Below are 18,722 nucleotides of genomic sequence, written 5' to 3' on the forward strand. Positions count from 1 at the left end.
AAAAGATTACCTGGCCGCATCATGCCGTTAGCGACTGTAGCGCCGAGAGGTAGGTCCAGCAAGTTTACGGCCATCACGTGACTTTCGCGGGTCAAAACAGGGTTTCATGAATGGCATTTAATGCGACTTACAGCACAAACAGCGCCACCATGCGGTCAAGTGCCGTTATAAAGGTTCCCTGTATGCCCTCCCGGGGCTCTTGTATACCGACTCAGGGATTTGTTGTTCACCTTTTTCCTGCTTGGTAGTGAGTGACTGTATCTTCTTTTTGTTCGTTCTTTTAGCATTCATTCAAGTCAGGATTTTCATCCCGATAGCTATCAGCCAGTTAGCCGCTAATTAAAGCCATGTTAGTTTCCATACGGCTGATCAATACCTCTCCCTGACGGGAAGTTAGCTGGTACAAATAAGATACATTTGAACCGGTAATTGTGTAACGCTAAACACTGAAAACAATGTGTGGACTTCAACTTTTGCAGACGACATCAACATCATTACCGACACAACTGCCAATCCCACCCCTACCTTGTGCCCCACCACCACCACCATCACCACCACCACCACCAACAACAAGACTGAAAGTCAGGACAACCAAGACAACGAGAACACCACAGACAGCTCTGACAACTCGTTGGCTATTGGTCTCGGCGTGGCGGGCGGTCTTCTCTGTCTCGGTGTCGTTCTCGGCGTCGCATACAAGTTCCGGGAAAGGTCACGAGGTCATCGGAGCACAACTCCAGGCAGTAGTCCTGTGGCTATTACTGGTGATGGCGGTAACCCTGATGGCGGTAACCCGGATGGTGGTAACGCTGGGGAAAGCACGGCCACTGACGATAGTTTCTTAAAGGCTGCCATACTCGTAGCGTTCATTAATTAATTCATATTGTTTACATTTGCCAATAATGTTATAAAACTGTACTTAAGGGGATATAATAACGATTGGCTGTAGCTTTCGAACACAGAACAAATTATTTCAGTATTGCAAAGTGGTGTTGATAGTGTCGAATGTAAACAGAACAGTCTCAAACGCCATCTTTGGTTTACGAAACGTCACGAAGTGACGTCAACGGTCTAAAAATAGCCAAAGTCCTGGAGAACAGTTGCTAAACAATGCAGTGAAGAATTAATTATTTCTCGTAATTGGTAAGGACTTCAAACCTAAAACTTTGCAGGAAGCTTAATTTTTACATCCCCGCAACGATGGGAAAAGCCCTGGAAGTAATTAAACTAATTAAATAGGACTATGTCAGCCTTTAAGCGAAAGTCAGACCAAAGATGATTCTGAGGCACCTTCAGATAGCCAAGCGTCCAAAGTCTGAATAGGAGCAGTGAATTGAAACCCTGTATGATAGTAATTTAATATTAAGCAGTATATGATTTCAACTTAATTGAGGAAAAAAAACCTATACAAACAAAATTAAGAAACTTAAAAACATATAGCTTTAAATTCTTTCCTGTAGTACACCTTGGAAAAGTTCAAATCTCACAACCAAAATATTTATGTATTTATCATTACCGTCCATCTAATTTCTCGATTTTCAAGCATTTGTGAGTGCAGAACTATTCTAGGAAAACTAACGGAGAGATGATTTTGAAACTGTGTATGTGCTTTGTTAAAGAAATATTCCTGCACAGTCTATTTCGTATGCGAAATGTTGTCGATGTCGTCGCATCCTGGGCTTTGCAAAAGCCCAGGTCGCAGTGTGGTGACCTCATGTTTAAGAAAATTGTTCACACACACACACACACACACACACACACACACACACACACACACACACACACACACACACACACACACACACACACGTTGTTGTAAAGTCAACAACAACAAATTTGAAAAACAAGACGAAGACGATAGAGTTATTGCATGTATTTTATTGTACCACCTACAGAAACAAAACATTTTAATGATAAAACTCACAGGTACACACTCACACACACACACACACACACACACACACACACACACACACACACACACACACACACACACACACGTATCAATAAACACCCGCACATTCGGGCGCGATCAAACGTTTATTTGCTCTTTTGAAGTGTGTACATGCAGAATACTGTTCCTTTCAAAGAAAAAATGGCGAGGAATGTTTTCTGAAACATTTGATATATTGTGTGACTAACTGCATAGTTGTTTTGTGGCTTGTGTGATGCAGACTGTGTACTGTAGACTTTAAACCTTCAGATAACAGATTTTTTTTCAAGGTTGACTCTTTTTCCACTGTACTCATTTTGGCGCTAACTGAAAAATCAAAACCAGTGAAAAATAATTTAAAAACATGGCGAAGAATATCAAGCCGAAAATAAGACATTTGCGGTTATGAAGTATACATTCGTCTTCTTCTTCTACATTAATGGGATGCACGTGCACTCGTGTGTTTGCACGACCGGGTTTTTACGTTTACGACCGGGTTTTCCCCCTGCCATTTAGGCAGCCATAGTTCGTTTTCGGGGGATCCATGCTTGGGTTTTTTCATGTTTATATAACCCACCTAACTCTGACATGGATTACAGGATCTTTACCATGCGTATTTGGTATTGTTTTGTTTTTTGTACAAAGGAAGGGAGATAAGACACAAGCAGGTTGCAGTGAGATCGGAAAAATCTCCACCCTTACCCATAAGGTGCGGCCAGGATTTGAACCTCGAACCTTATTGAAGGCCGACGTCTGAACCACTAGGCTTTCCTTTTTTTAACCCCAACAAATAGAATGACTCTTAAAAACTTCCAACAGTCCCTACTGGTGGGTAATCGTCTTCCCTCTTCTGTGTGTGTGTGTGTGTGTGTGTGTGTGTGTGTGTGTGTGTGTGTGTGTGTGTGTGTGTGTCCCTGAAACGATGATCTATGAACTTGCATAGACCGGGCGATACGTCTAGTTCAAAAGACAGACTGTCAACCAAGTTTCCACCAACTTGAGCAGGTTTGCAGTCGCTCGGGATGAGGCCTAGTCGCCGAAACGTCCGTCGTGTCAACGGTTCCGACAATTTATGTCCGGTTTAGTTCAAATTTGACAGCAACTTCAATACCCATGCAGTAAAGCGCTGCCCGACCCCTCTAAGCGATTTACGATCGACATACTGCAGACATACATTTTCAACAGATCACAAGACGATCAAACAGATCATTTGACCGACTGCAATATATATATACAAACTCTGGTATCTCAAATTGTCTGAACACATTGCAGAGCCCCACTTTTCACTGTCACGGTAAGAACCTTACCCCGAGGGACTGTGCTCAAAGCTAGAATAAAGATCTCTGCATACTCGCGCATGCCTAGTTATTTTGGGCAGAAGAAGGCGTGAAAACTGGATGCAGATAAGCATCTTCTCCGGCGAGGTCATTCAAGTGACCGACAGCTTCAACACTTGTTTCCACGTTTGTAGTGCCACTCATGTCGGAAGATGGTTTTGCAGTATTTTGACTAAACGTTGGAGCTACTGGATGGAGGTAGTCATCGCACCCTGTCACTTTGTTTCAAACAGATTTGTTGCTAGCTTCGGACTTGTTGGTAGGGTCGGACTTGTTTGTTGGGTGGGACACGTTCGTAACGTGGGACTCTTCGGTAGGGTGGGACTTCTTGGTAGGGTAGGACTTGCTGGTAGGGTGGGACTCACTGGCTGGGTGGGACTTCTTGGTAGGGTAGGACTTGCTGGTAGAGTGAAACTTCTTGGCAGGATGAGACTCGTTCGTAATGTGGGTCTTCTGAGTAAGGTGAATATCAACATCTGTCTCTTCGCCCAGACCGTCAGAGGATCGGCCGTATTGTGTTTCCGTCCTGTTTTCACGGACCGAGGAAATATCATGCAGATAGGCATCTGATCCAGTACGTTTTCGCAAGTCCGGAGCTTTTGAAAGCTTTGTTTTCGGAAGCATTGTGTACTGATATCGCTCTTCGCCCACACTGTCAGCCGACTGATCGCCTTGCTGTGAATCTGGAGAAGTTAGGTGTGTGTATGTGTCGTCTACGATGAAAACCTTCGAGTGTCGGCTTGACTGAAGATCGGCAGACAGCTGGTTTGTGTCTGCATCAGTCTGACCCGGTGACTGAGTCTGCTGCTCTTGAAGGGAAGGGGAAGAAATGGGATGGAGGTATGCGTCGTCGCATGATAGCTTTTCTGTGTGCTGTTCTTGAAGGGAAGGGGGAGAAGCGGGGTGGAGATATCCATCCTTGTCTGTTTGTTTGTCTATGCTGGTCTCAGGCAGGTGAGTGCCACGCACTCCTGCTTCATCGGGGGGTCTTGACTGCTTGCACTTATAATTAGTAAGACGCTGCGCAGGATGGTGCAAACGTGTTGTACGCACTTGTCGTTTTGGACAGCGAGGTGGGACGGTACGCCCATCTTCATCTCCTTCGGCAGAAAGGTCGAGCTGGCTTTTTCTTCTAGAGAAGGGTCTGGCGGATGGACGTGGTTTTTCTTCACCCCGATCCGAAATGGAAAGGGCATACGCATCATCATAATCGTCATCGTCATCACAACCAATTGACTGATCGTCTGTGGTGGAAGCCGCGCTAGTCGGGTGAGGGTGTGAATCGTCTTCACTTGAGTCCTTTGACTGCTTGCCATCGTGATGAACAGGCGATGGGAGAGTATGAATGTTGGTGTCTCCGTTGTTGTGACTGTCGTCCGTCGAAGAGGACTCATCAGAAGTCGACAGACTGTTTGCAAAACGTATGGGTGGGGATGCGGGAGGTCTGGAGTCGATTGGATCTGAAAATTCAACGCCGACATATTGAAGAGGAAGAAAAAATAAGAGATACAAATAGATGAAGTTAGGTCAACACATAAATAGACGACCAAAGAGGAAACTAACTCGGCCAGTTCCACCCCCCCTCCCCCTCCCCCCAGCCCCCCCCCCCCCCCTGCTAAAAAAAACACCACACAATGAAAACAAAAATACAAATTACGATATAATTCTACTAGCAAAAGTAGCACACATAGTAAACACTTAATAGTGCTTGTAGAATTATATAGTAGTTCGCACAGTGCCCGCAACAGGTTACAAAAAAGGTTTTCAAAAGTGGAACACTTTAGTTTAGAGTGCACCGTACGACTTGTAGTCAAAAAAAGGTAATGACCTCTTCGTTGTCTAAGGCACCTGGGTGGCACCGGATGCGGTTCGTCTGGGATTTCATCGTAGATGTGAGCTCCGCTCTGTCTGTGTGTGATCACATTCAGACCCATTTCTTCGCCATCGGGATGTGGGGAGTCATCCTGGTTTCTTAGACTGTTTGATCGTTTTCCTGCGAGAACAGCATTCCAAACAAGCAATCAACGACGATGTGTTTATGGCCATGCACGATGGCGTATGTAAATCATTCGTTTCTACCTACAGACTAACCCTTCTAGCACGAGCTCGGATAGTAAGAATTTCGTCATAACTCGACTTTTTTCTGGGGCCCTGCAAACTGCTCTCTCTTTCATAGTAAATAAATTATTGATAACTCGAAGCTTCATTAAGACGAATATATTGATAACTCGATGTTATTTCACGACCCCTTGACCCCAAAACAGCCCACATAAGTCGAATAAATGAAGAAAATGAAAAAAAATCTCACCAGAGTGACACCTGAGTAGTATTCAAATACATGTAAGCACACTATGCCAGGCATATTAGAGACTCTGTATGGCTCCTATAAGGGGAAGAAATGAAGAAAGAAAATTAACTGGACAGTTCCAGAAATGTCTAGAAGCTAAGGGAGGTCACTCTTTCTTTGTTATCTATGGACAGGAGCCTGAGGAGGTCACTCTTATCATACCAACACACCGCATATAAGGGTTTAGCATGATCAGTTGAACCTGCTGGTCAATTATCTGGAATTTTCTCAAGAAAGGGAGGTAACTTATCCCATAAAAACCATGTACATAGGAATTGAATATATATTGTGACACTGTCAGTGGGCAGCACACGCCTTACAATGTTTTTGAGGCCGCCATGGGCGAAGCCGGGCCCTGAATGCTACTACCATACCTTCATGAAGCAGAAGAGCATCAAGGACTTCTTCAACCATTAGTTAAACGGTATTGTGACTTTGTATAGTAAAATTGGATAACTCGAATTCTTTCTAACTCAAATTAATTTCCCTGACCCCTGAAGTTCGAGTAAACGAGGTTGCACTGTACCTTGGAAGCCCATCTACATGTATAATAATTATGTTATTTTATGCGGGTGTTGTGTATTTTGGCGTGTTGTTAATCATAATCAGTGCGATGTATTTGCCTGAACTATTGTTAAATGTGAAATGTTGAATTTTAGTGTCCAATGTTCTTATCTAATCATTGTCTAGCCTACTGAGGCTGCCACTTGGCGGTGAATAACGCTGTTAGAAGAATGTAGTACAGAAGGAGTAGTGTTAATAGTAGTAGTATCATTATCATTACATGTATATATACAATCTGATAGACAGCGGACCATCAGAGTGTATCTTTTTGCTAATGTTCCTTTCATTAAATAAGGTAAAGTACTTTAACTATGCAAACAGTAAATTCTAACGGTGCATTACAGCCAGGATTAAAAATCACGTTAACAATCACATTACGAGTGACACAAAGAACATATGCGTAGTTGATGGAATGTTTGCGGTATGATTCTGGATAAATAGTTGGACCACTTACTCTTCTTTCTGACGACGATAACAACAACAACGACGACGATGATGAAGCCGTTGACAGCCAGCATGGAAACACCAAAAGGCACCATGGTAAGACTAATGCCAGTGTCGGGTGACTGCTCTTTTCTCGCTTCCCCCGTGTCAGGAACAGTCGTGGATGTGTCTGAGACAAGAGCGGGTTTGTTTGATGATGTGGTGGAGGCAATTTGCCCTGCAGCAGACAGACATAGACACAGAAGCGAACAAGACTGGGAGTGAATTCTGAACTGTTTTTCAAGTTAGTCCTTTTTATGGGTGTTTCTGTGTGTGTTTTTACCACATCAGGAGACAGACAGTCGAGCAAATGCCACAGGACTACCAGACAGGTTTATGTGTGTGTGTGTGTGTGTGTGTTTGTGTGTGTGTGTGCTTGTGTGTGTGTGTGTGTATGTGTGTGTGTGCTTGTATGTGTGTGTGTGAATAGAATAGAATATAGAATAGAATAGAATAGAATAATGTTTATTGTCATGAACCAGTAAAGTTATTGACACAACAAACAACAAATAATGCATTATACAATGCTAAAACAATCCGTAACAAATTTGCCAAGACGAACTTGAACTTCGTCTTCTAAAAATAAGTTACTTGGATTTTTGTTAGCATATTTCATATTGATATGTGAAGCATCTTCTTTAAATTCATCCCTTAATTTAACATATACTGTTCAAAAAAAAGAAACGCATAGCTTGTAATATTTGGTTAATTTAGTTATATGGCTACAAGGATATCCACCAAACTGCAGAAAATGTTTATCTGGTCGTCGACCTTTCGTCCATTGCCACAAGTGAGCTCTGCACGTGACGCATGCGTTATCAGTGGCTACAATGTCAAAATTGCTCATTTGGCATGACCACTCGTCATGCTTCAGTGTAATCTCGTGAAACTCGGGGAATATTGAGCTCTCACCATGTCTTCCAAAACCCATAAAAGCGGATTGTTCGCCACAAAGAAATCAGACGACAATTCAGCGACGAAAGATGGCCCGATTGAGCAGAGAAGACCGCCAAATTGCATTGGGTCGTTTACAAGCAGGCCAAAGTCAAAGTGCAATCGCCAGGCACTTCCACGTGTCCCAGAGCACCATCAGTAGACTGTGGGTCAGGTTTCAAGCCACTGGCTCCGTTGCTGACTTGCCACGAGCGGGAAGACCAAGGGCGACAACTGCTGCTCACGACCGCTTCATACGGCTCCGCCACCTCCGGAATCGTTTCCTGTCGGCCTCATCTTCTGTCCAGGCTCTCCCCGGGCCACACCGATTATCGGACCAGACCGTGCGGAACCGCCTGCATGAAGCTGGTTTGAGAGCTCGCAGACCTCACAGAGGAGCTGTCCTCACCCGCCGCCATCGCCAGAACTGAGTGCAGTGGGGCAACCAGCACCTTCGCTGGACCGTCCGGAATCACTGGAGACACGTGTGGTTCAGCGACGAGTCCTACTTCCTGCTCCAGCGACATGATGGTCGGAGGAGGGTCTACCGGAGAGTAAACGAACGTTACGCGCCCAACTGTGTGGATGAGGCACCCGTTCATGGTGGTGGAGGCGTCATGGTGTGGGGGGCGATCAATACCGCTGGAAGGAGCACCCTGGTGCACGTCCAAGGGCGCATAACTGCCCAGCGATACGTGGAGGAAATTCTGCGCCCACACGCCCTTCCTCTTCTGGCTGACCAGGATGCCATATTCCAGCAGGACAACGCTCGCCCGCACACAGCACGACTCACCACCCAGTTCCTCACCGACCACCATGTCCAGGTGCTTCCCTGGCCATCCATGTCGCCAGACATGAACCCGATAGAACACCTCTGGGATGAATTGGACAGACGTGTGCGCAGGCGAGAAGAAGCGCCGGCAAATCACCGCGATCTATTGCAGGCACTTCAGGAGGAGTGGGACACCATCCCACAGCAAGATATCCGGCATCTGATCCAGTCCATGCCCAGAAGGTGCCGGGCAGTTGTTGCTGCTCAAGGCAGTCACACCCCCTACTGACTTGACAGCCTCGGTCCATACCAAATTTCAAACAAATAATCTAAATATTGGATTTTCTGTTAATTTTTTCGAAAAATAAAACAAATTTGGCAAGTAGCAACTATGCGTTTCTTTTTTTAAACAGTATATTTATTGCATTTATCTAGAAAATGTATTTCATCTTCTATGACATTGCATTCAATACAAAGACGATTTTCTTTAGGGATATTCTGATGTCTTCCACTTTCAATTTGTGTGTGTGTGTGTGTGTGTGTGTGTGCGTGTGTGTGTGTGTGTGTGTGTGTGTGTGTGTGTGTGTGTGTGTGTGTGTGTGTGTGTGTGTGTAACTCGTTCAAGACAGAAATCGTTGTTCTGCCTTTTGTCAGCAGCCAAGGTACACGACTAAATCAACCTGTTGACTATACTTATGATATGTTCTTAAAATATCTGTCCCCTTAGACGTTATATACTTTTGTTTTAAACGAAAAAAAATTACAATAAGCATGCTTTTTTGTTGAAAAGCAATTTAAATTACAACAAGCGTCTCACCGACTAGCGAGCCTATGGTCACCGTTGACCACGTCACATGAACAGCAAACATTCATTAATCACGAGCAGGTCAAAGCTGACTGAGCGGCTGAAATGATGTCAGGAACCTATTGTTCATATTGGAAGGAACACCAAAATATCAGCACCCGCAATGGCTTAGCGCATCGACCTTGGAAGGTCGTCTGGACGCATTCTATTGTTCATATGACGAAACTGAAATAGGCTCATAGAGTATAATTGTACTGAATAATTTTCGCTTGTTTTGGAATTCAAACGATTGAGAAAACACAGCTTCTCTGTATGATCATGCGCGTAATCTTTGAACCAAGAAAAAAACATCAACACTCAGCCTGTTTACAAACAATAGTTACAATAGTAATTCGATTTTCTCTATTTGTAACTAACCGGAAATGCCATTGAGTGTGAAATTTACGCGATCTCTTTCGATTTATTTAAACAAGAAAAAGAAAAAAACACGGGCTGTTAAAAAATCGTAGTTACAACAGTAATTCGATTGTTTGTACTTGTAACTTACCGGAAATTACATTGAGTGTGAAGTTTACGTGATCACTTTCGCCGACCCCATTGGCCAAAGACAGGCGCCATGTCCCATTATCACCCTCTGAGACATCCTCCAGTGCTATTTCTAGCCAAAACTCCGGAGGTTCGCCGCGACTGTGAATATTTCTGTTAAACATGCACGTACGCACGCACAAAAGCACGGGTGTATGTACGCACGCGCGCACGCACGCACACGCACAGACACACACACACACACACACACACACACACACACACACACACACACACACACACACACACACACACACACACACGTCATTTCAGAATAGTTCGATGCACCTCACTTACATGGGGGAAGGGACCACCAATCTTGCCGACGACTTTTCTGTGTACTAGTATTGAATTGAGTCATCTTTGAGAGAGTACTTCAATTGCACATTATCTAGGGCAGATGAAAAGGTCCATATTGAATAATGATAATAGAAATAGATTGTATCTGCAAGTTTAACACACACACACACACACACACACACACACACACACACACACACACACACACACACACACACACACACACACACACACACACACACACACACACACAGATCCCAACACGAATACACGCAGACCCCCCACACTCACACACACATAGACCACCACCATCACTACCCCCCGGCCCCCCCCCCACACACACAAACAACACACACACACGCACACAAACACACGCACGCACGCACACACGCACAAACACGCAGACAAGAAGAAGCATTCTGAAGTTTAGATGTTCGAAATTGTACACACCTTGAACATTCGCTCTCTGCTGCAGGTGCTGGAGTTTGCAGGATTTTGCTCACGGTACAAGTGATGTTTTGTGCCGTGTAAGACTGGACCCTGGCCTGAAGGACGGTGCTCTGTCCTTCAGAAACTACGAGTGTGTCATTCTCCAGGTTGATAAGTTCTAATGGACCTGTAAGAACAAGACATTGCACACACCATGTGAAAAGATTGACAACTCGAGTGTTTACTGTAATTGGCTTCCATCAACGTTAGACACGGATTACAAGATGTGTTTCCTGTTTATTTGGCCGTGTGCTTGAGTGTGCATGCAAAGGGGGATGCGGCACTAGCAGATCTAGCACATATTTTGACCGCGGAGACAGAGAAAATCTCCACCCTTACCCCACCAGGCGCAGCCGGTTTTCAAACCTCCAATGCTCAAACTTGAAGGCTGAACTCCTTACCATGCTCAAAGCTCACGATCGGCTGTACCCTTTAGAGCGTCTACTAGTCTGCTGCTAAAAAGGGTGATATAAACACTTTTCCTGTTGGCGAAACTCATTGGTATCAACAACATTGCTATTTCACCCAATTTTATTTCCGTCCTTGTTTCTGAATAAATGTGCAACACATGTATACAAGTAAATGTGTACTTGCATCTGCGTTGTAGTGTCGTTTTATTGGGGTTGTCTGACAATTTTTATTTACTTCAAGATGGAAGATGGCCAGCCACTACAGCTTATAAAATCAATTTCAGCTGAGTCTAGCACAAAACACTAACAAACAAACAACGAACAAAAAACATCATAAAATAAAACAAACCAAAAACGTGCATAACGCTAGTCCAGGTCATAACATCCTATCCCAAAGTCAAGTAAAGTCATGTACTCATCGTAAAAAGGCACTTTAATATATGATTGCCATGGGCACAGGTAAATATTAACGTTAATCGGTAAACAAAAAATACATTCGTTCTGACTTTAAAAAAATCCATTGGTAAAGACCCAAATGCATATCATCTATTCATGGTCTGGGTGGCCGAGTGGTAAACGCACTTGCCTCGGAAGCGAGAGGTTGCGAGTTCGACCCTGGGTCAGGGCGTTAGCAATTTTCTGCCCCCTTTCCTAACCTTGGTGGCGGGTTCAAGTGCTAGTCTTTCGGATGAGACGAATAACCGAGGTCCCTCCGTGTACACTACATTGGGGTGTGCACGTTAAAGATCCCACGATTGACAAAAGGGTCTTTCCTGGCAAAATTGTATAGGCATAGATAAAAATGTCCACCAAATACCCGTGTGACTTGGAATAATAGGCCGTGAAAGGTGAATGCTCGCCTAACAGGTTTGAGGTTTGCTGGCCGATGTGAATGAGTGATATATTGTGTAAAACATTCCATCTCACACGGCATAAATAAATCCCTGCGCCTTGAATCCGTGCTTGAGATATGTGCGCGATATAAATTGCATAAAATAAATAAAATAAAAAATAAAAATATCATCTATGTGTATCGATAAAGTCCGAGAACAATGGTTACATTAGCTGGATTTGTTTCAGAAAGTGGTGCAGCGGGTAAGTGTTCCACTAATCCTATGGCACATTACAACTAAAATATATGGAACAACTACACTTTTTTCCTATTAACAACAGAGTACTCGCAGAGCAGCGTTTCCCAGATTAGTACGATATAAAAAACGCTCGCGCTGGACCCGAGTACTCTTCAGACTGGCTCGCTCCCCCAGTATGAAAGTTTCTGTCTTGTGCACGTGGATTTAAAAAAAATAAAAATAAAAATAAAAGTATTTATTTATTGTACACAATTAAAAAAATTATTAGAGTAAAATAAAACATTAAAACGTTCGTAATAAACAATAGTAAACAAGAATTAAAATTTTTTTTTTTTTTTAAATAGACCGCCCATGCCGGGAATCGAACCCGGATCACTTTGGCCATAGTCGGACGCGCTTTCCACCAAGCCACGAACTCCGACAATTTTGCCAGTGAACTCAAATGCCTAGAGTGCTAAAATTAGGTCGCGCAGCACGCGAAGTGGCACGCACGCAAAGCCTGGTGTCGCTGGCTGGCTTGGCTGTTCTATTAGCCGAACAGCAGTTCTATCCCACCGCGAATTGCGCCCACCGCCAAGAGTCGTTTTTGTGGATTATTTCGCATTTAGGTCCCAGGTAACATTATGAAGTTTTAATACGATCAATCGGACCTATTATCAAGTTAGTGTATCAACTTTTGAACGAACTGCGCCCAGTAGTTTCCCAGCAATAAGCTGTTAAGTCGAGACAGACACACAGACACACAATTAAAGTCTGTTGGACCCTAGTACTGCGTAGCCTACTCGGGAAAAAAAAATCGCTCGCGCTGGACCCGAATACTCTTCAGACTGGCTCGCTCCCCCAGTATGAAAGTTTTTGTCTTGTGCACGTGGATTTAAAAAAAAAGATTTAAAAAAAATTATTTATTTATTTTACACAATTAAAAAAATTATTAGAGTAAAATAAAACATTAAAACGTTCGTAATAAACAATAGTAAACAAGAATTTTAAAAAAAGTATTAAAATAAAATTTAAAAAAATAGACCGCCCATGCCGGGAATCGAACCCGAATCACTTTGGCCATAATCGGACGCGCTTTCCACCAAGCCACGAACTCTGACAATTTTGCCAGTGAACTCAAATACCTAGGGTGCAGCACGCGAAGTGGCACACGCACCCAAAGCCTGGTGTCGCTGGCTGGCTGGCTGCAGGCTATTAGCCGAACAGCAGTTCTATCCCACCGCGAATTGCGCCCACCGCCAAGAGTCGTTTTTGTGGATTATTTCGCATTTAGGTCCCAGGTAACATTATGAAGTTTTAATACGATCAATCGGACCTATTATCAAGTTAGTGTATCAACTTTTGAACGAACTGCGCCCAGTAGTTTCCCAGCAATAAGCTGTTAAGTCGAGACAGACACACAGACACACAGACACACAATTAAAGTCTGCTGAGCCCAAGTACTAGCGTACTCGGGGATAATCGTTTATTTAACGTCACTCTGTAAAAACGATGGCGACATTTGTCTTAGATTAAAAACACACACAGGCCCATCCACAAACTTTCCCTTTATGTACAGTGGTTCACCCCCCTCCCACCCCCCGCACACTCTCGCTCATCTAATTACAAGTGGTAATAAGAATTACTTGGATATAAAAGGGTATTCTTAAAATGTTCTGATAAAAATATAAAGTAGATATGAAAAGCAATGGCGTTAGTTGCTGTAATATCTCTTCATATCAGATTAGTACAGCAAGCCATTCGGCTCATCGCTTACGGTTAACACTACTATCTAGGTGCTTGATATATGCTGCGCTTACTTTGAACAATTAAACAATTATTTAAACAAAAATTTAAAAAAACCACATTAAAACCGGCCGTTCAGCTGCCTCAAATTTACAAATGTTCACAATTACTGTAACTATTGAGCAGATTTGCTTGCCGCAGATTAGATCTACTCACACTTCACCAGCAGCTGAATACTCCTTTCATGAACGGTTCCATCCGCTTCACACCGGTACCGACCGGAATGGGAGCACCAGGGGCCTTGCAGACGACTGTTCAGTTCTCCACTTCCCTCCTTGCTGCTACTGTTAAGAGTATTGTTGTCCGGACCAAAGATACGGATCAACCTCGCAGGATTTCCATTTGTGAAGCTGCATGTCATTACCAGGTCCCTGGTGCCTTCGTCGATTGTGATAGTCTTTTTACCGATCTGGTTTCTGACTTCGAATCTCGTTATAGCTGGTGGGTCTGTGAATGTGTAAAAAAGAACGATTCATATAAATTATCATGGCATTTGTATTTCAGTGTGTGTGTTTATGTGTGTGTGTGTGTGTGTGTGTGTGTGTGTGTGTGTGTTTGTGTGTGTGTGTGTGTGTGTGTTTATGTGTGTGTGTGTGTGTGTTTGTGTGTCTCTCTCTCTCTCTCTCTCTCCCTCTCACTCTCTCTCTTTCTCTCTCACACACACACACACACACACACACACACACACACACACACACACACACACACACTCACTTTATTTTTTCTATCCAAACGGTTTGTTTTAATGAAATTATGCTTCTTGCAAGCTACAGGGAAGTATTACGACGAGTCTGGACATCCTCATTCTGCTTTTGAGACTGATGTACCATGCCCCGTTGAAATACTTTAGTCGTACAACAAGCATTCTTAGTTAATCACTTCACATTAAGATCATTGCAATTGTGAAAGCGTACCCAGTACAAAAGTACTGTTGTGAAATATCTTGACAATTCCTTGTTGAATTTTAGCTATCGATGAATAATATTGTGTCTCGGAACAAAGTCCAAAGTTTAAACTTGTTTATGTCATAACAATTTATTAAAACACGAGGATTGCAACAGAGTAATACTGCCAAGTGCTCACAAGCGAAAATAATCCATACACAACACAATTATAATATGTGTGTCAATTAAACAATGATAGGAATAACATGACAATATAAGTCAACTCACAGGTTACATTAATCTCGATCATCGTCACTTTTGCGCGTATGGTTCCGCCGCTCGAAATCTTCCAGCTGACATCATTGTCTAACCGAGTCACTCTCTCTTTGTACTTGCAACTCAGATGACCAGGGCCGCTAGGGGCTTTACAGCCACATGCCTGAAGGGGGTCGCTTCCAATGGGTTCGACAGGGAAGAATACAGCACATCGATCCCAGCTAATTCCTTCGCCATTGTCGTACACCTTGGACAGCTTGACCACACCTTCTGATTCTCTTGATGTAGAGCAGTCGCTGACAAGGTCGAACGAGATCGCTCCTTCTGTGTTCTCTTCAAACGTAAGATTCCGAACCGTCTTTACAGCAACATCGCCTGTTGAGAACAAAAGGATAGAACTAAGTCCCGGTGAAGCTCGGTATAGAACACAGGGATTTTTGTTTTGTTTTGTTTTTTGCTCGGGACTTTCGGTTGTTTCGTTCGAGGTTTGTAATCTTGTACTTTGAAGGTATTCTCCTTCCTCCTATGACGTTTTAACAAGGTATTTACTGTGTGCGTGAAAAATGGGGGGGGGGGGGGGGGGGGGCGGGGGCTATACCGGGCACCCTATGGATTCCAGGTTGCATGCTGTTCTTTCAGATCATCATGCAGACGTCGAAGAGATCCCGCGGAATGGCAGGTGTAATCGTTCATGCACCACCTCCATCCCCTCCCAACCCCCGTCGCAGAGCAGAGATCTAATTTGATCCTACATACGCGAAAGAGAACACTCAGGAGATAACAATACCGTTCAATTCACACGTTCGTTTTTCATGTAAATGAGGTCGTGTCACACTAGTCTGGCAGGAACCTTCTTTTCTACTGCTTATCATGCCAGAGTCACCGAGACGAACGTCATTATGGAAACACTTTTGCGCCTGCTGTTTGGAAGAATTTTTAGAACTAACACGTCAAGCTTTACTTTCTAGGGTGACGTTGTTTTGATTTGACGTTAAAGCTTGCAGGAGGCTTTGGAAGAGGTCGTGGTCCAAAAGACTGAAGCGTCTTCTATTTGGACGCGTCGACTGCGGGACGTTTTGAGTAAAAATACACGTAAGTACAGTATGTAAGATAAACAGAATACTACATGGCTTGCTGTATCGTACCAGATTTACACTCGTTGCTTTTTCAAATAGTGAACAGCTCGCTTTCGCTCGCAGTTCAATATTTTAACAAGAAGAGCAAACGCTCGATCGAGTCACTTTCGCAGTTCTGAATATTATATGAGGCATCAGATGGACAGGAAGAAATTGCTATTCACAACACAATGAGTCACGTTCACATAAAATTTGAGCCCGGTCACTTTTATAGTTTCCGAGAAAAGCCCAACGTTAAGTTGTGTGTTGCCGAACAGAAAAGGCTAGTTATCTCCCTTGTTTTTCTGATAACGTTCGTAAAAGGCTACAGATGTAAATACTTTGATGTAAAGAATAATCCTACAACGTTTCAATCACATCCGATGAACTTTGTCAAAGATATAAAATGTCTAATTTTTCCTTTGACGCTGACCTGTGACCTTGAAAAAGGTCAAAGGTCAACGAAACCATCGTTAAAGTGTAGAGGTCATTGGAGGTCACGACTAAACAAAATATGAGCCCGATCGCTTTGATAGTTTTCGAGAAAAGTCCAACGTTAAGGTGGTGTCTACGGACGGCCGGCCGGACAGACTAACACTGACCGATTACATAGAGTCACTTTTTCTCAAGTGACTCAAAAAGCAACTCGTGTAAATCTGGTACAGCACAGCAAGCCATATAATATTTTCTATAGTGGTACCCGTGCTACGCACTTTGTGTGCTGCGCATGCGATGTCATTTTGTTGGTTATGTGCTTGTGAAAATGTTGTTTGCACCCCCCCCCCCCCCCCCCCCCCCCCCGCACATTATCCCGCATATAATGAATTATATTCTCTTGGTGAAAAATAAAATGTTAACCCTTACACCGGTGCAATTCTGTAACACATGTTACATAGCCACTGGTGAATTAACAGAGAGAAAAATAACAAAAAAACAGTCATATAGGTTTTCGCATCAATGGGAGGTAATCGGAACTGACCAAAAAGACTGCGCGACCGCACGCGACTATACAAACAAACAAAATAAAATACAGCAGGTATGGCGTTTGCATGAATCCATGATTACGTCTACATGAACAACAGTGATAAAAGTGCGCATCTCTTCCCAGCCGTGCAGCGCTTTGAAAGTTGGAAGCATTAAAATTTAAACGGGTAAAAAGCCATCGTGAAGATACGAAAAAAAGTATGACGTGTAAAATACTTAATGATTCAAACGCATAGTATAACATATGTAACTGACAACAGAAAATATATACATGGTTCACACACACAATCGAGTGCACACATCCATGCTTATTTAAAGTCATGTACACACACACACACACACATACATACATGGCATCAAGCAACACACAATTAAATGACACATATGGAATATGGAAAACGTATAATGGACATGAACATGGCAAGTAATTTACACCGTTACCTACTATAAAATTGATGATATATATATACCACTCACTTGCTATTCGCCTAAAAGCTTGCAGTGTGCTGTGACACATATAAGAAACCAGAAGAAAAAAGGACTTTACTTTGGCGAAAAGAGCATATGCTGCTTATTTTTGTACATAACTGCTATAACTGTATTTTTTCCGAACACTTACATGTAAAAAACATAGAGATATATCTTACCATTTCACTAAGACAGCCAAAATAACGGTCAAATTAAGGGGAGATCATGATGACGTACATGTCTATGGTTGCACCGGGGGAAAATATTTAGTCGCTGGAACCTATAAGGTTATACGGCGACTTATCAGGTGATAATGTTTCGAACTTATCTTTTAAAAATTAAGTAAACAAATCTATGGAATATTTTGGAGTTCCATTAACAGATAAACAGATCTATCTATCTTCTTATATAGGTTTTCGCATCAATGGGAGGTAATCGGAACTGACCAAAAAGACTGCGCGACCGCACGCGACTATACAAACAAACAAAATAAAATACAGCAGGTATGACGTTTGCATGAATCCATGATTACGTCTACATGAACAACAGTGATAAAAGTGCGCATCTCTTCCCAGCCGTGCAGCGCTTTGAAAGTTGGAAGCATTAAAATTTAAACGGGTAAAAAGCCATCGTGAAGATACGAAAAAAAGTATGACGTCTAAAATACTTAATGATTCAAACGCATAGTATAACATATCTAATTGACAACATTGACAACAGAAAATATATACATGGTTCACACACACAATCGAGTGCACACATCCATCCATGCTTATTTAAAGTCATGTACACACACACACACACATACATACATACATGGCATCAAGCAACACACAATTAAATGACACATATGGAATATGGAAAACGTATAATGGACATGAACATGGCAAGTAATTTACACCGTTACCTACTATAAAATTGATGATATATATATACCACTCACTTGCTATTCGCCTAAAAGCTTGCGGTGTGCTGTGACACATATAAGAAACCAGAAGAAAAAAGGACTTTACTTTGGCGAAAAGAGCATATGCTGCTTATTTTTGTACATAACTGCTATAACTGTATTTTTTCCGAACACTTACATGTAAAAAACATAGAGATATATCTTACCATTTCACTAAGACAGCCAAAATAACGGTCAAATTAAGGGGAGATCAT

General features: G+C 42.9%; 2 protein-coding genes and 1 long non-coding RNA gene across 5 annotated transcripts in view; 1 reads left to right on the plus strand and 2 right to left on the minus strand.

Annotated features, from left to right (window-relative positions):
- Positions 1-18,722, minus strand: part of LOC138973373 (uncharacterized) — a 458,327-nt gene that overhangs the window by 118,974 nt on the left and 320,631 nt on the right. The window lies entirely within an intron of this gene.
- Positions 1-18,722, plus strand: part of LOC138973367 (hemicentin-1-like) — a 486,299-nt gene that overhangs the window by 50,169 nt on the left and 417,408 nt on the right. The window lies entirely within an intron of this gene.
- Positions 2,028-18,722, minus strand: part of LOC138974311 (uncharacterized) — a 31,440-nt gene continuing 14,745 nt past the window's right edge. Inside the window, exons 2-8 of the mRNA XM_070347022.1 lie at positions 15,007-15,369; positions 13,991-14,281; positions 10,510-10,675; positions 9,722-9,873; positions 6,636-6,842; positions 5,099-5,263; positions 2,028-4,730 (exon numbers count right to left, since the gene is read on the minus strand). Of these exons, the coding sequence (XP_070203123.1) occupies positions 3,496-4,730; positions 5,099-5,263; positions 6,636-6,842; positions 9,722-9,873; positions 10,510-10,675; positions 13,991-14,281; positions 15,007-15,369 (2,579 nt within the window). The 3' untranslated portion in view covers positions 2,028-3,495. The remainder of the gene's footprint in view (positions 4,731-5,098; positions 5,264-6,635; positions 6,843-9,721; positions 9,874-10,509; positions 10,676-13,990; positions 14,282-15,006; positions 15,370-18,722) is intronic.

Source organism: Littorina saxatilis, linkage group LG8 (genome assembly GCF_037325665.1).
Source record: "Littorina saxatilis isolate snail1 linkage group LG8, US_GU_Lsax_2.0, whole genome shotgun sequence".
Lineage (NCBI taxonomy): Eukaryota > Metazoa > Mollusca > Gastropoda > Littorinimorpha > Littorinidae > Littorina > Littorina saxatilis.